General features: G+C 41.1%; 1 protein-coding gene across 5 annotated transcripts in view; it reads right to left on the reverse strand.

Annotated features, from left to right (window-relative positions):
• The window catches only part of LIN54 (lin-54 DREAM MuvB core complex component), a 41,754-nt gene extending 20,991 nt beyond the window's left edge, over positions 1-20,763 (reverse strand). For 2 of the 5 annotated variants that reach the window (XM_060779313.2, XM_060779309.2), the window contains exons 1-3: positions 20,462-20,763; positions 3,260-3,324; positions 1,489-2,207 (exon numbers count right to left, since the gene is read on the reverse strand). In XM_060779313.2, coding sequence (XP_060635296.2) covers positions 1,489-2,172 — 684 coding nt within the window. In that variant the 5' untranslated portion in view covers positions 2,173-2,207; positions 3,260-3,324; positions 20,462-20,763. Of the gene's footprint in view, positions 1-1,488; positions 2,208-3,259; positions 3,325-11,758; positions 12,065-16,776; positions 17,088-20,430 lie in introns of those variants that run through there. The other 3 variants (XM_060779311.2, XM_060779312.2, XM_060779310.2) reach the window with 3 other exon arrangements.
• Between the last annotated feature and the right edge of the window lie 56 nt (positions 20,764-20,819).

Raw genomic sequence — 20,819 nt, forward strand, 5'->3', positions numbered from 1 at the left:
TATAGAAATCAATGTGACATTCTTGAATTCATGTGAAAAAAGCAGCTGATCAACAAAGTGAACATACATTACAAACTGTTCTACGCCTGTCAAATTTCATTGTGTCTTAGGATGCAGGGGGTGATTTAAGTTCACAGCAATTTCTGATGTGATATGAATAGCAAAGTACCCCTAGGGGAGCTAAAATGCAAATCTAACCATTTATGTTTGAAATAGCATCCACTAATAATCCAACGGTTTGGTGAGAATCAACCTATCTGCTGTTTAAAAATGCAGCTACTTCTATATTGTTGTGCTGGCAAAATCTACCACAATATTAAAAAATAGTTGACAAATGTCTATCTCCATGACAACTACTACACCTAAGAATGGTTTCTTATATTTAAATATATTCCTTCCTAATTGTTTTCAGCTTTATAAGAACTATTACTCTCATTCTGCACTGCATCCCAATCAACAAATCTCAACGCAGTTCCAAATTATTTCTAGTCATCACTAGCAATGCTGATCTTTTCATGACTTTTGGGAGACATCATTGAACACAGTTCTGGTACTACCTATTTATTTGTTATGTGCCTAAGTAAAGGTAAAGGTTTCCCCTGACATTAAGTCTAGTTTGTGTCTGACTCTGGAGGGGAAGGTGTTCATCGATATTTCTAAGCCAAAGAGCCGGCATTGTCCATAGCCACCTCCAAGGTCAGGCGGCCAGCATGACTGCATTGAGTGCTGTTATCTTCCTGCAGAAGCGGTACCTACTGATCTATTTACATTTGCATGTTTTTGAACTGCTAGGTTGGCAGAAGCTGGGACTAACAGTGGGAGCTCACTCCACTTTCTGGATTCGAACCTCCAACCTTTCAGTCAGCAAGTTCATCCGCTGCACCGCCAGGGAGCCTGTTATGTGCCTAACCCAGTCCATAACAGCACATCTCAGAACAGGACACAATCAACACAACAATTCAATAAAAGACCATAGACAATTAAACTGGACGTTATAAACATCATCAATACAGGCTGGCCATCACCTGTCTGAAACACTTGGTGTTTTGGATTTTTCATATTTTGGAAAATTTATATTTACATATACGTATATAAGGAGATATATTGGAGATGGGCCCAAAGTCTAAATACAGATTTCATTTATATTCATAGCCTAGGAATCTGAGAATCCAAGAATCAGGGTGAGCTCCCGCTGTTACCCCCAGCTTCTGCCAACTTAGCAGTTTGAAAATATGCGAATGTGAGTAGATCAATAGGTACCACTCTGGTGGGAAGGTAACAGCGCTCCATGCAGTCATGGGGATGAGCACCACCCCCCAGAGTTGGACACAACTAGACATAATGACAAGGGGAAACATTTACTTTATATCTTCTTGATATTCAGTGGCCTCTTATCTGCCTGAAGTTGATCTAAGTACAACAAAAGGGAGCTCCCATTAAGAGAACAATTTTATCACAAAGCAGATAATTAACATAACCTTTTCTTACCTGCACTGCTTTAAGTTGTTGTGTCGGCAATACAGAGGACTGGGTGGTAGTATTTACTAGCTGGCTCCCTGGAGTCAAAGGTGACAAGCCAAGGATAGGCTGCACCTCTGCCCGTCCTCCGATTGTTACCACCTTGAACTGCTGTGCAGGGACCTTTGAGTCGCCTGTTTGCACCTGTGACGTAGCTTTTTGAGACTGTGACAGCTGACTGTGGGGCAGAGCGAGAACAATTGGTTGCCCAGGCTTCCCCAAAGTTGTTACAATGAGCTTTTGTCCATCCTGTTTTATAGTCTGTTTGCCAATTTTCAAGTCCGTTGCCTTGTTTAAGATGATCTGATTGGCGGATATAGTGACGGGTGTCTGTGTACCCAGTTTTTGGAGGCCACTTTGAAAGGGAGGTTGCACACTCACACCCGTTTCGGTTTTTGCAACAGGAGCATTGCCAGTGACAAGGCTCACACAGTTGCTGGGAACCGTGACAATCTCGGTCGCGAGGGACGATGTAGCAGCCGTAGTAGAATCACCAACTAAGGTTACATTTGTCATTCCTTCCAGTTCCATTTCCATAGGAATACTCTCACCCACAATTACAGCCTCAATGTTCTCATCATCTTCCGGGGTTATACTCGTGTCCATGATTTCTTCAGGTAGCAAGCTGTTAACTTCTGCTGACACCACCTCCATGTTGTTAGTGTTGATGGCAGGTCACAGATGATTCACTGCAGTGTCAATTCAAAAGAAATTCTAGTTTTCTGCTCCAAAATAGTATGTAAATAAGAGTCATGCATATGGTAGAACAGTATATAAAACTGAACATGTATATGGAGCAGTTATGGCTACAAAAGGTGCTCCCAAACTCAGTACTATGGATGACTAATAGGGACTTTCATTGAGAATACTGAGGACATGAAATCAGCCATGGATAAGTAACAAAGGGAAAATCAAGAAGTTCCTGATTCAAATTTCATAAAATGATATCACCTCCTTTGCATCCGGATTGCATTGTGATTCATGTCTGGCAGAGATATAACATTTGATGGAATTTCAAGGCAGTATCCTTATATCTGTTTGATGTTTAGGTTGCATTTTTCATTTCATTTTTCGTGTTAAGTTATAATTTGCTGGGTTGTCAATTTTCCTTATTATGGATGTATTGTTATTATGTTCAGGCATTAAATGTTTGCCTTTTTAGGTTTGGAATCCGTCCCTAGTCCCTCTGGGGAGATAGGGAAGAATATAAATAAAGATTTATTATTATTATTATTATTATTATTATTATTATTATTATTATTATATACAATAATATATATCTAACTATAGTGTGAAGGCTGAAAAAGTGATCACATTGCACCCGAGCATAAGGACATTCCTTTTAAGGAACTCCCTCTACAAATACCCTCTCATGGCTTTTTTAAAGTTTTGTATGAAGAGGTGGTGGAGAAAGTAACATAAAGACCCTATAGGATACATCTCATTCATAAAACCCAAGGTAGCCTGTTATACTAACATGGGTACTGTAATGACAGTTAACAGCAATGAAATGATAAAAAAGATGCCAGGAGTTCAACTTGTACAAGCAAGTAGAAATAACTAATTATGAGATTTAGGGAGAACAGAATATTCTGTGTTTTCACACTCACTTGGGAGCATTTCAGGAAATATTTAGTACAAGTAACTCTAGATTAGACACTATCTGGCCTTTGCAGCTGTTACTATGACGCATGAAATTCTGAAATACACAAAAAACAACCGTTGTATGTACTCTCCGTACCTGAAATCCTTTTAAATTATATTCCACGTCAGACCACCTCCAGCAGCATCATAGTACAGCACCATCTGTTGAGACAAAAGAAGATGAGGAAATGTCAGAAGTGACAGAAAGCTTCTCTTTATAAATCCAGCCATGAACATCAACAACAAGTGCTGCAGCCTGAGGATTGTTGTTGCTACCTTTGCTGTGCATATTCATAGCGTGTGTGAAACACCCCTTTCACAAAAGTAAGTTTCAAAGCCCCTCACCAAAGCCAACTTTTCAAGCACATATAACTATGCCAAGACATACGCCATTAATGGCAGAAAAATCTATTTCATTAGCTATTACAAAAACACAGTATGGAAGTACAAACTGCAGTAGCCATCCAAGTTAACAGACCACTTTAATTAACCATTTAAGAACAACCTGGGGACACTGATTTTGAAGCAACTGGTAATATCATTTTTCTATTGAAAAATAGCTGTAGAAACAGAATGAAAAGAACAACCCAATTTTTTTGATATAGCTTTAGTATCTGCAAAATTTCACTAATCAGAAATGTAATTTGACTACAACTGAGATCGCTATCTTGGAAACTCTTACATGCATATTGGAAATATGTTTTATATGGAAAAAAACACCCCTATTTATTCATTCATGTATTTACAGTTTTTATATACCACTTTTCTCACCCCGGGGGACTCAAAGTGATTTACACTATAACAGCAAGGGAGCAATTCAGGAGCAAAGACATTGACTAACTGTGAATAAATGAGCTAAGGAATAATTGGAAAAAAATGTGGGAAGTTACCTCCATCACAATTTAGATTCAAAACTGCCTGGTAAGCATACATTAAAATACGTTGTACAGTTTACCCTTACACATAACATAATAATTTTATAGGATTTAAAAAAGAATTACTAGCCTTCTGAAGGACTTAATTACCTTCATGTCTGCATGCATCATGAGCTGGGAACATTTGCTGACCACAAAGAGCAATGTCTTAAAAGGAGACTCATACAGAGGCACAAAAGGCAGCCTCTACGAAGAGCAAGGAATTGTTTTGCAAACTCACCTAACGCAGCCGTGCAACAAAATTGTGTCCCCAAGCAAAAGTTTAATTACACAGAGATAGGGTACTTCGATAACCTTGATGTTTCCTAATCTATGATTTTTTTTTCACAGTAGCAGACTGTTTGAATCACATTAGCATATCTTAGCACACTGTTTGGAAACTACTAACATTGAATGTTAGGGTCAGGTCAGCATAAAGATGTGAGAAGACTGTCTGGTGTAAATGGCCATGTACTAGAAATACAATTTTTGTTACAGCAAGAAAAGTTGAGACGATGGGCCTTGTCTCTTCTTGTTTTGATCTAATTCACCAGCATCTTTATGTATAAAACTAATGTTGGAGATGAGAGCAGAACATAGCTCTTCAAAACTGCGTAGGTAACTAAACAGACCACAGCAAGGCTATTCATGTAAAATTCCCATGCATAATTAAAGGATTAGCACATTAGAAAAAGCAGTCAATGTATTCTAATGCACTAATGAAATACTGAGGGTTTTGTTCATTACAAAGCTTCTTTATGGTTCAATTTATACCACTTTAGGACTAATAACCAGAACAGACCACAGATAAGCAGAGTTTATTCATCCATGAGGCACAAATAGGAGGAGGGAGTGGATTTCCCATGATTATACTCAGATGAGTTCAAAACAACACTGTTCCACACTCCCCAAGATACAGAAGACATGACTCAGACTGAAATAACTATGGTGATTTAAGTTTTGCCTTCCTCTTGTCACAGATCCAAAGACTGTTCTAAGTAAGTCCATGTGCTTCTGGCCTTCAAACCCAGTGTCAAAGTGATACAAAATGCAGTCTGTCCAGGATATAGTTTTCTCATAGTTCAAAACAGTTACCATTATCCTAGTCGTTTATATATATTTGTGTATGTGTGTGTGTGTGTGAAGGAACTGGACAAAACAAGAAACAGATTACTTAAAACAGATCTACATAGGGACCACCAAACGCAAAACTGCCCAAACACGAATCAAGGAACATGAAAGGCACTGCAGACTACTTCAACCAGAGAAGTCAGCCATAGCAGAGTACCTGATGAACCAACCTGGACACAACATATTATTTGAGAACACAGAAATGCTGGACCACTCCAACAACTACCATGTCAGACTACACAGAGAAGCCATTGAAATCCACAAGCATGTGAATGATTTCAACAAAAAAGAGGAAACCATGAAAATGAACAAAATCTGGCTACCAGTATTTTAAAAAACTCTAAAATTACAACGGCAGAACAACAGAGAGGAAACAATCAAGGACATCTAATCACCTCTCAACAAAAGATTGCCCCCAGGCACTGCCAGGCCATCAAATGCTAATCAAAGTGGTCAGTTGAAACATTCACACCTACCTCCAACAGACAAGAGTTCTTTGTCCCACCCTGGTCATTCCACAGATATATAAACCCATTTTCCTAGTTCCAACAGACCTCACTACCTCTGGGGATGCTTGCCATAGATGCAGGTGCAACGTCAGGAGAGAATGCCTCTAGAACGTGGCCATATAGCCCGAAAAAACCTACAACAACCCAGTGATTCCAGCCATGAAAGCATTCGACAATACAGATCTGACAAATATTTGCCCTTTAAATGCTACAGGAAGTTGTCCAATTCTATTTCTCTGAAGCTACCTGAGTTGCAGATGCCTAATAAATAGAAATATGCAGAATGTAGTAGAGAAAAGAAACCAACAAGATGTGGACATGATGATGGAGACAGAAAACAAATGAGACAGTTGAAGATACACGAAGAACGGAGGAAGAGACAGGGATAGCTGCCAAAGAGATGTATGGAAGAAATAGAAGCACTTTGTTAAAACCAATGTTTTAAAAATCCTATTTCAAAATTTTAAAAACATTTTAACAATATTAGGCTGTTTTGGGGGAAAGCACTTTTCAATTTATTTATGTATCGTGTCCAAAGCAAGTTGAGGGTACAGTTAGAATGCATTTAAAAACACAAAATTAAAAAAAAAAACCTTGGCATTATGCTAAATGTCGTTTGACCAGAAGCTGGCCTCTGGTGTCGCTGTGAGAAGATCCTCCATTGTGCATGTGGCAGGTCTCAGGTTGCATTGTAGTAGGTGGTGTGTGCTTTGCTCTTCTCCACACTCACATGTCATGGACTCCACTTTGTAGCCTCATTTCTTAAGGTTAGCTCTGTATCTCGTGGTGGCAGAGCACAGCCTGTTCAGCGCCTTCCAGGTCACCCAATCTTCTGTGTGCCCAGGAGGAAGTTTCTCATCCAGTCTCAGCCACTATGTAATGTACTTGGTTTTAACCTGCCACTTTTGGATTCTTGCTTTCTGAGGTGTTCCTGCAAGTATCTTTCTCAATCTTAGGAAGCTGTTTCTTGATTTAAGCCGTTGGCATGCTGGCTGATATCTGAACAGAGGATAGGCTGGAGATGCCACTGCCTTCATCCTTTCATTATTGGCTGCTTCTTCCCAACAGATGTCAGGTGGTGCAATACTGGCTAAACAGTATAATTTCTCCAGTGGTGTGGGGTGTAGACATCCTGTGATAATGCAGGATGTCTCATTAAGAGCCACATCCACTGTTTTAACTTTTCAATGAACCACTCAGTTATACAAATGTGTTTATAAATATAATTATTGCACATCAATTCTATTTACCAATAAAATATGTTTATTTTTCTGATGCAATGAATGTTTTGCTTTGCTGCAATGAATACTTTGAAAATATTAGATCAACCAGCTAAACATTTTTTTAAAAATCATTAGCTTCCAAAACACAATGCTAAGTAGGGAGCAGGTAAATCACTTGCAGAATCAGTTTTAAAAAAACAGTCATAGTAAAGTTTATGGCATTGAAGATTACCATTTCAAAAATACATTTTCAATTTGATAAAATAGCTTATTTTAGAACAATATTTCTATATTTTGAAAACTTTAAAAATACAATTACATAAATCAGACTTATCAATAAGCCACTGACTATGTTTAAATTTCTGAGAGATGGCAAATTTCCATCTATATCACCAAGCTAAGAATAAGCAAATAAAACTAATGGCAGCTACAGAGTTGCACACAGTACATTGCAGCATAATCCCTCAAATTACTAGGATTCATTTGTAGAGAAAAGAGATTGATATTGCTAGATTTCAACTGGCAAGGGGCAATTTGCCACAGACAACAGATGGCGGGCCCTTAGTGTTAATAAAAGGGTATTTAAATTCAGTGTGAAAGTCTTGTACAAAAGAACTATGTAGAGCTGACTGGGAAAACAGAAACATATTAATGCACACCATAGGGACACATATGAACCTAAACTCATTCAACAATCATTCTTCCAAGGTAGAACACAACAATTCTCAATTTCTTCCGTGGGCTACACTGCTTAAAATTTAATACTGTCCTATTTCTATACAGTATGTTTCAAATGTTCTGCACTAATAGCAATGGAGGAGTTACAAACATAATCTTCACACAGGCAGACAATTCCCCAGGGTCATGCTTTGTTGCAAGATTCACACTGAACTAGACCTGCATTTTATGACACTATCATATATTGAGTTGTAAATAATGTTCCTGACTTCCAGCCACTTGTCATATACAAGAAACAAAGTAGCTGCACTGGCCATGTGGCAAAATATACCGGTAACAAAATCCAAAATCCACAAAACAGCGATCATTTTATTGAGTCAAAATATACCTGTAGCAAAAATATATACACAAAATAAGTCAACCAAGCTTTCAAAGCTTCAGTGGCTTTTACATCAATGAAAAAGGTTAAAATCATACTGGAGAAGTTAGAGTTATTTATTTTGTGTCAAAAGCACTGCATAAATAAATAAAAAAACCCTGAAAAAACAAAGGAAGCACAAGTAGCTAAATAATTTTAGACCAAAAATGGGCAACAGTGACCGCACTGTCTGTAGCTTTAACCAATTTTTCCTTTGTGCATGAGGCAGGGCATTGTGGGCAAGCATACAGATGTGAAGTAAATACAGTCCAGAGTCCCATGAGCAAGGTTTCTTGTAAACAGCTACTCTTTCCAACCCAAAAGCATTGCTTTAGGACACAATGTCAGAGTCAAAAGCCTGCATTTTGTCTCAGCTACTATTTCTGTTGTCACCTAAGATGGCCTGGAGAGATTTCAATACAGACAGAGGAGAGTCCCCTTCTTGATCATTTGAAGAGGGTCATAAAACACAGGCAGTGAAATGTGTAATCCAGCAGCAGCAAAAAACAAAACAAAACAAAACAAAACAAAAAAGCAAAACAAAAACAAAAACAACAACAAAATAAAAACAAAACAAAACAACTTCTAGGATTGTGCATTGCTACATTAACACCTAAAATTATTCAAATATCCTCACTTGAGACAAGTATTAGCATTTTGATAATGTATCATAGATCCTTATATACCTGACATTTTACATGCTCATTGGCCCTTCTTTAAAAATAACTTCACAGAACAGAAGTGAATGACATGCTACCTCAGATTTCCATCAAAATCTGAAGTTCAAAGATTATTGTAATATTATATTGCTTTCAGAGTGCCCATATGACCTGATCATGCATCATCCTTCCAGAAGGAAGAACTGCTCACATGCATTTAGTCAATTTATATTCACTTAAAGGAGTTGTGGCTGATCTCAGTACTTCTAGAGCAGGATGTAAGCAGGCAGGTGGCAGGTCACTGGAGGAAGAAAAGCTGCTCTTATAGAAATTCTCATACAAGATTGCTATAATAAAGATCGGGTGGCGCAGCGGGTTAAACCGAGTTTCTGAACTTGATGACCGAAAGGACGTGGTTTGGATCTGGGTAGCAGGGTGAGCCCCCGCTGTTAGTCCCAGCTTCTGCCAACCTTGCAGTTCAAAAACATGTGAATGTAAGTAGATCAATAGGTACAGCTTTGGCGGAAAGGTAACAGCGCTCCATGCCGTCATGCTGGCCACATGACCTTGGTGGTGTCTACGGACAACGCTGGTTTTTCGGCTTAGAAATAGAGGTGAGCACTACACCCCAGGGTTGGACACAACTAGACTTAATTTCAGGGGAAACCTTTACCTTTACTTTATACTCTATTATGTCCACATTTTTCACATAATATTTGGGGAGGGGGTAGGTTCCTTCAGATGGGGTAAATGTATCAAAAGGATGAAGTATGTGATTTTTCGGGCTAAATGGCACTTTTCTAGCAATTCCTGGAACCAGTTGGAATGTTTTCCTCTCACTTAAGTTGATTTCCTTTAGTTCCAAGACATATCAAAATAAAAAGTACTCACCTCCTCTATTCCTTCCTAAATTTTAAGAGAGTTAGTACTGTTATAAATCGTAATGTAAATATCCGATATGCAGGATATATTTTCATTCACTGGACTAAACTGAGCACAAATACCCAATATGCCCCAATGTGAATGCTAGTGGGGTTGGGGGGAGGGGGGGGGGAGGATTGATTTTGTAATTTGGGAGGTGTAGTTGCTGAGATTTATAGTTCACCTATAATCAAAAAGCATTCTGAACTCCACCAGCGATGGAATTGAACCAAACTTGGCACAAAAAACTCCCATGACCAACAGAAAACACTGGAAGGGTTTGGTGGGCATTGACCTTGAGTTTGGGAGTTGTAGTTCACCTATATCCAGAGGAGCACTGTGGATTCATGCAATGATGGATCTGGACCAAACTTGGCACGAATACTCAGTATGCTCAAATGTGAACACTGGTAGTCTGGGGAAAATAGACCTTGACATTTGGGAGTTGTAGTTGTTGGGATTTATAGTTCACCTACAATCAAAGAGCATTCTGAACTCGACCAACAATAGAATTGGGTCAAACTTCTCACACAGAATCCCAATGACCACCAGGAAATACTATGTTTTCTGATGGTCTTTGGCGACCCCTTTGACACCCCCTCACGACCCCCTCAAGGGTCCCGACCCCCAGGTTGAGAAACACTGGCTTAAGCCATTAAAGTCATATTATTTGGAGCATTCTATTATTTTTGTGAGCAAACAAAATTAAGATATATCCACTCAATAAAAATATGTTTTCAGGAAATGATGCATAATTATAATTAATCATAAAAAATTGCTAGGAATTTTAGTTGTATTAAATGGCAGCAATTCATTGACATACCAAGATAACACTTGCAAACAATATTCTTTTACACCTCCTCACATAAATCTAACACATTTTACAAGTTCCTTTCTTTTCTATATTAGGTGCAATTACCTTTCTAAAGCTCCCAAAGGTGATTTCACCAACCTCCCACTTATTTACAGTTTTAATGAGTACACATGCTGTGAAGCTATTGCTGCCCATTGCAACAATGAAAGTGTTAATTAACAATGAATGCAAATAAGTGATGTGCCTTGAAAATTAGAATCCCATAAGCAGTCTGAAGAGAGGCGTAGTGGCTTTATCATTGGAATTACATCTCTGGAAAACAGGATTTGAAACCCCGCTCCACCATGCAAATCCACTGGGCAACATGGCCAAGTCACATTCTCTCAGCCTCAGAGGAAGGCAAAGGCAAAAACCCTTTGTACAAATCTTACTGTGAAAGTTTCACCTTAGGGTCTCCATTTGTTCGAAAAGACTTGAAGGAACTAAATAACAACAAATCACTGGGTTGTTATAGGTTTTTTCGGGCTATATGGCCATGTTCTAGAGGCATTCTCTCCTGACGTTTCGCCTGCATCTATGGCAAGCATCCTCAGAGGTAGTGAGGTCTATTGGAACTAGGAAAATGGGTTTATATATCTGTGGAATAACCAGGGTGGGACAAAGAACTCTTGTCTGTTGGAGCTAGGTGTGAATGTTTCAACAGACAAGAGTTCTTTCTCCCACCCTGGTCATTCCACAGATATATAAACCCATTTTCCTAGTTCCAACAGACCTCACTACCTCTGAAGATGCTTGCCATAGATGCAGGCAAAACATCAGGAGAGAATGCCTCTAGAACATGGCCATATAGCCCGAAAAAACCTACAACAACCCAGTGATTCCGGCCATGAAAGTCTTCGACAATACAATGAACAACAAATCAGTTTGAACCACAATTTTTTAAGAGACAAAATTACAGAGATATGTAAATATATTTAATGTGAGAAATGTGTATATCAGTGTCTCTAATAAAAGGATGCTTCGGTTTTAATACCTTATTTACGAATAAAGACTGAGAACTGACAAGAAAAAATGCTGCACAATTACTTCTCTACTTTGCTCTTCTGACTTCTGTCTGTCCCTTTCCCTACCTCCAAAACCGACAAAAACAACACTAGCACAGCTCCACAACAATGTGACCCAGACCTTAGCCAGAAGACAACAGGCCTAAACAGTTCCAAATACTCCCTCTTTGATGGCTCTGAGTTTTGGAAATACCTGAATCTAAAGCCAGATGACCCAAACTCAACCCGTCTCCTCTTGACACAGGCCTGAGTGCATCTCTCTTACCCTTTTTCAGGAGCAGCCATGAATTCTTTCCTTCCTTCCTTCCAGGCTTGCTGAGTTCCAGCTCCAAGAGTCGGAATAGCTGGAAAGCTGGAGGGAGAAACAAGGGGGAGAGGGAGGGTTTCTGGCACCAGCAGGGTTAGAGGCTGACCAGGCAGAGTTTTCTCCAGGCTTAGCTCCAGCCTCTGGTATGTCAGAGGCCGGGATAGTATTTCGAAAGATCCGCCATTTTCACTCCGTCATCACCATCACAAATCCAGCTCAGCAACAACCTCCACCTCCTTCCTCCGGGCTGGACTGAGCCCGGAAGCCACTCCTCATGGCAGAAAGCCTGCCCACTTTGCTTACACTGAAGACACAAAACAGCAAAGGCAAAGGAAGGGATCGTGTAGCACTTTAAGAGACTAACAGGGAGAGATGCTGGCAGCATCAGCTTTCCTAGACTTAAGTCTGCTTCATCAGAGGCATGCTGCTCTCTGTCTCTCAAGTGCTAAAACATTTGCACACTCATAATCCAAACTAAGTATTGATGATTCTAGAGCACTAAGAGATTCCTTTGCACATTCATATTCCAGTCTATGCCCCTGAATGCTACGAAACAGCCAAGAAAAGGGACAATCCTTCAAAGGAAAAGCCAATTCCACTTCTTCTCTCAAAAGCACAACGGAAACACATCTGTAGCACAGACAGGACAAACTGGCAGGTGAATTTCTCAAACAACAACAACAAAACTCAAAGCTCTGCAGCACCTTAAGAAGTAAATACATTTAGGATGGATGAGAATTTATCAGGCATTTATCAGTGATAGTAAATTACGAAATGAAGGAGAAGTAATCTTTCAGTCTGCAAATACAGGATAACAACAACTTTTGCTAAATAAAGTTTTGTATTTGTATATCCTGTGGCTAAATATATATATAATATTTGTATATCCTGTGGAAGCGCAAACCAAATGTGATAACTATTTGCATTTACTGATAATCACACAATATATTTATAACAGAGACAGGTAGGTTGTGGCCTCTCTCCAGTAACAATCCCACTAAAGAATTTATAGCATCAAAAGTTTTGAAAATGTTACATAGAACGAAAGGGGAAAAAGTACTTATGTTTGATTTTCACAGATACACATACAGACATGTGCCATTAGCTGCCATTAGTTTCCAGCCAATTAAACTTATAACTGATAACTTTTCACATAATTTGAATATGACACAATCTCAACTAACTTAGCCTGAATTCTAACACACCATTAAATTGAATAGACTTGCATAGAAAATTATTTTAAAGCGAATTTTATTTTACATAGGTATTTTACACAATTTCCAAATACGTATCTTGTAGTCACCAAGATAAACGATAGTGTTAACGATATCAGAAAAGAGAGTGGACTGAATAGACTATGCAGTTCCTTCCCTATGTCTCTATGACTTCTTGAGCAAACAGCAAATACATTAATCAACAATATTGTCCCTCTCCAATGAACTTATTCTGAAGATATTGTCAGCTCAACTGATTTCAAAGGCACTTGCAAAATTCAAAGGCACTTTAAAAAGTTTTATGCACAGAATTTGTATGAAAATTAGCATGAATGCATTTTAATTAAGTAGCAGGTTTTGTTTTTAAACAGAGAATACAGAGAGATTTTAGGAAATATACATTTCAAACTATTGTTAATAAGAACTGTGATGCAACTCTAATTTATACCAGGCACAAGCAATTTCCAGACTGTGGGTGAGGGTTTCTACTGGGCTTCCAATCTTTTCTAAGCCTTGCCTATTTTTATATGTACAAACACAGTGAGAGGAGATGGGGTTCCTTTCTGATTGTATACTGATAAAAAATAGTTTCCCCTATTTCTTCACTAAGGTGAGCAGCATTTATCTCTGATGACAGATTGTGTGAATGGTACTCTCTCTCTCTCTTTTTCTATACATGTGTCTATGAGACAAATGAAAACAGAATGTGAATTAAAACAGGAACAGGCAAAAATGGTTCAACCCACTTGGGGCATTAATCCTTAAAGCCTGAACCAGATTAGTTCTGAAGCCTGAAATTATTCTTCGTGACTGTTAAAATCAAAATACTGGCCCTGACAAAAAAAAGTTAGTTATTCAAACAGGTGTACAATAAAATAGGCAGTTAATTGATGCAGTCCATTTTTACAGTATTGACAAATTATTTCAAAATCCTTCCTTGATCAAGTCAAATTTATTTATTTATTTATTTATTTATTTATTTATTTATCACATTTATATCCCGCCCTTCTCAACTCGAAGGGGACTCAGGGCAGCTCACAACAAAGGTACAATTTGATGCCTTGAGTATATATTAAAAAAGAACAACATATACTTTAAAAATCACAAAATTAAAACATATCGCTTAAAACAATTTCTTAAAATCACAGTCCAAAAGCATATGCCAGGAGCCATTCCAATTGTCATTTGCATTATTCATTATTGCATTGAGAAATCATTGATGCACTGGGAATCATTATACAAACTCTTGGTCCTACAACCAGGATTTAACCTGAAGGTCAGGAGGGAGGGGGCTGACCTGATTTCCCTGGGAAGAGCGTTCCATAGCCAAGAGGCCACCACCGAGAAGGCCCTGTTTATCATCCCAACCAGTTGCACCTGCGAGGGGAGCATGATTAATCTTAACCTGCGAGATGGTTCATTGGGGGGGGGGGGGGGGAATACATTCGGACAGGTAAGCTGGGCAGGATTTGTTTGGGGCTTTATAGGTTAAAGCTAGCACTCTGAATAGTGCTCGGTAGCAAACTGGCAGCCAGTGGAGCTGGCGCAGAGGGGAGTTCCTTGCACTCCGCTCTAGTTAAGAAACCTGGCTGTTGCCCATTGGACTACTTGAAGCTTCCAAACAGTCTTCAAAGGCAGCCCCACATAGAGTGTGTTGCAGTAGTCTATTCGAGATGTAACAAGAGTTTGAACCACCGTGGTAAAATCTGCACTTCCAAGGCACAAGTTTTAATTGTACGAAAGCACTCTTTGCTACCGTCAAGACCTGGGGTTCCAGGCTCAGCGATGAATCCAGGAGAACACCCAAGCTGCAAATCTCCGTTTACAAGGGGAGCGTAACCCCATCCAACACAGGCTGCAACCCTGTACCCATAGAATCATAGAGTTGGAAGAGACCTCATGGGCCATCCAGTCCAACCCCCTGCCAAGAAGCAGAAAAATCACATTCAAAGCACACCCGACAGATGGCCATCCAGCCTCTGTTTAAAAGCCTCCAAAGAAGGAGCCTCCACCACCCTCGGGGGCAGAGAGTTCCACCGCTGAACAGCTCTCAGAGTCAGGAACCAGAGTCCCTCTGTCTTGTCTGGATTCAGTTTCAATTTGTTGACCCTCATCCAGACCATCACAGTGGCCTGAATACCCTTCTTATCAGTAGGTGGAAGGGAGTGATAGAGTTGGACATCATCTGTGTACAGATAACATCAAGCTCCAAACTCTCCCAGCAGCTTCATGTAGATGTTAAACAACATGGGGGACAAGATTGAACAGACAAAGGCTTTGGGGCAAAGCAGGTGTCCCCCAACAACGCCTTCGGAGAGTGATCATCCAGGAAGGACTAGAGCCGCTGTAAAACAGTACCTCCCAGATCCATTCCCGTGAGACGTCTCAAAAGGATACCGTGGTCTATGGTATCGAAGGCTGCTAAGAGGTTCAAGGAAAATAAGAGGGACACATTTCCCTTGTCCAGTTCCTGACATAGATCATCCACTAAGGTGACCATGGCTGTTTCAGTTTCATGCCCCGAGCTAAAGCCAAATTGCGCCTGATCCAAATATTCCATTTCCTCCAAGAACACCTGGAGTTGAGAGGCCACCACATGTTCCAAGGCTTTGCCCAAAAAGGGGAGATTAGAGAGTGGTCAAAAGTTGTTCAATTGCGCAGCGTCAAGTGATAGTTTTTTCAAAGTGGTTTTATGACAGCCTCCTTTAGGCCCCCTGGAATCTTGCCTTCTTGTAAGGAGGCATTAACCACCACCTTCACCCACTCTGCCAAACTCCCCCTGGCTTCCTTTATCAGCCAGGATGGACAGGGGTTCTGGATGCATGTGGCCGCCCTCATTTCTCCAAGGATCGTGTCCACATCCTAATGCTGTACGAATTGAAACGAATCAATTAAAACTGGGCAAGCAGGTTCTAGTGGAGACTGCTGTTAACTTGGTATCCAAGTCAGAATGGATCAGAGCAACTTTGTTTGCAAAGAACTGAAAAAATGCTTCACAGTGAGCTGCCGAATGATTAGGAGCCCCATCTTATGTGGGCCCTTGCCACTATTTATGGCAATTCCCGAACATCAAGATATGAATTACAGCACTGAACACCTGGATCTGTCAGATAATAATAATAATAATAATAATAATAATCTTTATTTATAACCCGCCACCATCTCCCCGATGGGGACTCGGACCGGCTTACATGGTTCAAGCCCAAATAACAATTACAATAAAGAAAAACCAAAACACAACCAAAAACACAAACAATAAACAATAACATAGTTACGTAAAACATATGAATACATAACAATATAAAAATTACAATATACACAAACAATGGACGGACTACATGTAATGATTAAAAGACAAACTGATTAAAACTAATTAAAAACTCGGGGGAGATAAAAGAGAGAAGCAAGTAATTTACGGAGGAGGGCTCGTTATAGCGGGAGTTATGGAATCAAGCTTTCCCATGAGATTACGTTGATGCAAGACACCACCACAACAATTTCTGCAATCAGCACCTCAAACGTCAGTATACCTTAAACTTAAAGCATTCTTAGAAGAGAGGAATTTTAGTATAACCTAATGTTAAATGTTTGTTTCACTGGAAGAACAGAACAACAAGTTGCTTCTACATTACATTACATGTATGGGGGGGGGGGGCGTACAACTGCAATCAAATGCAACTATCCCAAATGATTTAAAGACAGGATCCTCTGTGCCTTTCAATTCCCCATCCTCATTACACCATTTAGGTAATTTCTACTTACCATCTTCCAGCTCAGAAAAGCCTACGCAAAGCAGCAAAAGAATGAGAAGCAATCGTTTTGTCACAGGTGGCAGGGCGGTTAAAACAACCTTCTTTGTTCCCACTAATAAAGCTGAACCTATGACACTAAATCTCGACAGTCTGTCAGCAGAAGTGATGTTTTCCTTCCCCACCTCCTCATCACCTGGCTCAGCAACATGCCAGCCACTTGAGGCTAAATATCAGCTAGAGTTTTCCTGTTTCTCCTGCCATGCCAAGGCTTCCTATACTCATTCCAACCCTAACAATCATGCCTCAATCTTCCATCAAAATGCTATTACGCTTACACCACTGGCTCAGCACCTGAAGCAGTAGTTCCTAATAAAAACAGGGGGAGGAGAATGTGGAACAGGACAGGGAAGGGCAGAAACTACGGCAGCCAACCCCTTCATCCCACACCCGCCCACCCTGTCCCTTCCCTTCCCACAAGCCAGCTGGACGAGTCCTGTCAAAGGAAACCAAGGAGAAAGGGAAAGCAATGTGTTTGGCTTTCCCTCCCTTATAAGAGCTGTCATGCCTCCTTCTTCCCACTCTTCATGCCAACTTCAAACTACTTCCCCTTTTGGGCTTTCTACTCTCAGACATTACCAGGAGTGACAAAGGTTGGCCCATGCCTAATCTACACTGGTCATCTAGTCCAACCTCCTGCCATGCAGGGAAAACAATCAAAGCACCCCTAACAGATGGCCATCCGTCCACTGTTTAAAAGCTTCCAAGGAAGGAGCTTCTACCACACTCCAAAGCAGTCAGTTCTTAGTACGTAGCATGTTTTGGAAATGTTAGAATTTCTCTAGAACATGGCCATATAGCCCGAAAAAAACTACAAGAACCCAGTAATTCCGGCCATGAAAGCCTTCGACAATACAAGGAAATGTTTCTGTTGGCATATTCTGGGACTGTATTCTTGAACAGTCATCTCATTCCGGGGAGGGCGCAGATGAGCTCCCTCTGTCAGCTCCAGCTCCCCATGTGGGGACATGAGAGAAGCCTCCCACAAGGATGGCAAAACATCAAAAACACCTGGGCATCCCCCTGGGAAACGTCCTTGCAGACGGCCAACTCTCTCACACCAGAAGTAACTTGCAGTTTCTCAAATTGCTCCTGATACAAAAAAATACACATCTGATTCTTGCCAAATACTTGGGGGGGGGGGCTTCTTATATTATTTCTAATGGTAACCTTTAGTGCTGATTTGTAAAACTTCCCTTTATAGCAGAGCCTTTGTTTTGGTTTCACCAGTTGCTTAATGCTATTTCTGGCTCTGTCAAAACACACAACACCCATGATCAACAATCAAGGAGCAAATATGCTAACATCCAGTTCACTATGGAAAAAGGAAGGAAGACTGCCTTTTCTAGATGTCCTAGTCATCCGTAAACCAGATCAACAATTGGATCACACAGTTTACAGAAAACCCACACACAGAGATAGATATCTACATAAAAACTCCAACCATCACCCAAGTCAAAAAAGAAGCACCATTAAAGCCTTGACAGACAGTGCAAAAAGAATCTGTGAACCCCACCTCCTCCAAGATGAACTGAACCACCTCAACTGGGCTCTCCAGGCCAATGGATACTCCACCTCAGACATCAGGAGAGCTTCAAGACCAAGAACAAGCCACGAGAGTACGGTAAAGATGAAGATCCACCCAGAGGAAAAGTGTTCCTGCCATACATCAAGGGAACCACTGACCGCATAGGGAAGCTGATGAGAAAACACAACATACAAACTATCTACAAACCCACCAAGAAAATCAAACAAATGCTACGTTCAGCAAAGGACAAGAGGGATCCTCTCACCTCTGCAGGAGTCTACCATATACCATGCAGCTGTGGACAAGTCTACATAGGGACCACCAAACGCAGCGCCCAAACACGAATCAAGGAACACGAAAGGCACTGCAGACTACTCCAACCAGAGAAGTCAGCCATAGCAGAGCACCTGATGAACCAACCTGGATACAGCATATTATTTGAGAACACAAAAATGCTCGACCACTCTCACAACCACCATGTCAGACTACACAGAGAAGCCATTGAAATCCACAAACATGTGGACAATTTCAACAGAAAGGAAGAAACCATGAAAATGAACAAAATCTGGCTACCAGTATTAAAAAATTCTAAAATTGCAACAGCAAAACAGCAGGGAGAAAAACAGGCAGGGACATCTAATCACCTTTCAAGAAGAGTTTGCTCCAGGCACTGTCAGCCCATTGTATGCTAATCAAGGTGGTCAGTGGAAAGATTCACACCCAGCCCAACTTACAAAAGCCCCTTTGTCTCACCCTGGCCATTCCACAGATATATAAACCCCTTTTTTCCCATTTCCAGTAGACCTCACCTCTGAGGATGCTTGCCATAGATGCAGGCGAAACATCAGGAGAAATGCCTCTAGAACATGGCCATATAGCCCGAAAAAACCCACAAGAACTGAGTGATTCCAGCCATGAAAGCCTTCGACAATACATTAAATATGCTATTTGTTTGTATTGGCATCGTATCGGTGCCCAATGTAAGGCATTGAATTTTGCCATTATTTATGTGTAAACTGCTTCGAGTCCCCCCAAGGGTGAGAAAGGCGGTACATAAATACTGGAAATAAATAAATAATTAATAAATAATAAATTTCTGTCCCTGGGTTTTTTTTTGGTTGTTGTTGTGTCAGGAGCGACTTCAGAGACTGCAAGTTGCTTCTGGTGTGAGAGAATTGGCCGTCTGCAAGGACGTTGCCCAGGGGATGCCCAGATGATTTGATGTTTTTATCATCCTTGTGGGAGGCTTCTCTCATGTCCCTGCATAGGGAGCTGGAGCTGACAGAGGGAGCTCACCCTCATTTTCCCCGATTTGAACCTCTGACCTGTTGGTCTTCAGTCCTGCTGGCACAAGGGTTTAACCCACTGTGCCACGGGGGGGGGGGGGGGGTTAAAATCCTCAATTCACGTTTATGTGGCACCAATGCTATGGGAAGTGGAAGTAGCACGGAGAAATCAATAGAATGAGTACAGATAAAGAGGTTATCTCATATTACACTAGGTAACAAAATTTGGAAAAAAAAATCTGTCGGTCTTCAGTCCTGCCGGCACAGGGGTTTAACAGGGCTCTGTCCCGGTCAAAACTCATAACACCCACAATCAACAATCAAGGAGTGATTAACAAGTTTTGGAGCTATCAACAAGCATGTGTCCTATTTAAATGCCAAAATGAATGTATGGTTTCAGTTGATGTGTCAGATATGCTCCTGCAAAAACAACAGATTGTCCACAGGGAAAAATTACACGGTGTGCAGTATGGATTAGGCCTGGGCCAACTTGGGCCCTTCCTCCTTCCAGGTGTTTTGGACTCCAACTCCCACAATTCCTAACAGCCGGCAGTGTAAATACACAAGGCCTGGGCCAACTTGGGCCCTCCCTCCAGGTGTTTTGGACTCCAACTCCCACAATTCCTAACAGCCTACCGGCTGTTAGGAATTGTGGGAGTTGAAACACCTGGAGGGAGGGCCCAAGTTGGCCCAGGCCTTGTGTATTTCCCTACTGTTAGGAATTGTGGGAGTTGGAGTCCAAAACACCTGGAGGGAGGGAGGGCCCAAGTTGGCCCAGGCCTGGTGTATTTACCCTGTCCCGTAATGCAGTTGATATGAGGCACCTGTCACTCCAGGGCGCGTTTCCCGTCAGGCTTCTCCTCCGAGCACCAGGCCTTCCTTCGCCCTCAGGCTGCCGTTAAACCCTCGCGGCCAGAAGCGCAGCCCTCTCTCCCCCGCCTCCGCTCTCTCCTCCTCCTCCTCCTCTCCCTTCTCTCCTTCTCCCGGTTCCGTGTTTGTTCAAAATCACGCGCCCAGCGCCATTCCGCCGCATCCCATAATAGCTCGGCAGCGCCGCCGTCTTGGCAACGGCTTCGGCGTCATCACTCTTCTCCCGCCTTCTCCAAAAACACAGCCACTTCCGGGTTGAAAGCGTCACTGTGCGTGCGTGCGTGTACGCGCGCGCGCTCGAGAATGACGCAG

This window comes from Anolis sagrei, chromosome 5, assembly GCF_037176765.1.
Source record: "Anolis sagrei isolate rAnoSag1 chromosome 5, rAnoSag1.mat, whole genome shotgun sequence".
Taxonomy (NCBI): Eukaryota; Metazoa; Chordata; class Lepidosauria; order Squamata; family Dactyloidae; genus Anolis; species Anolis sagrei.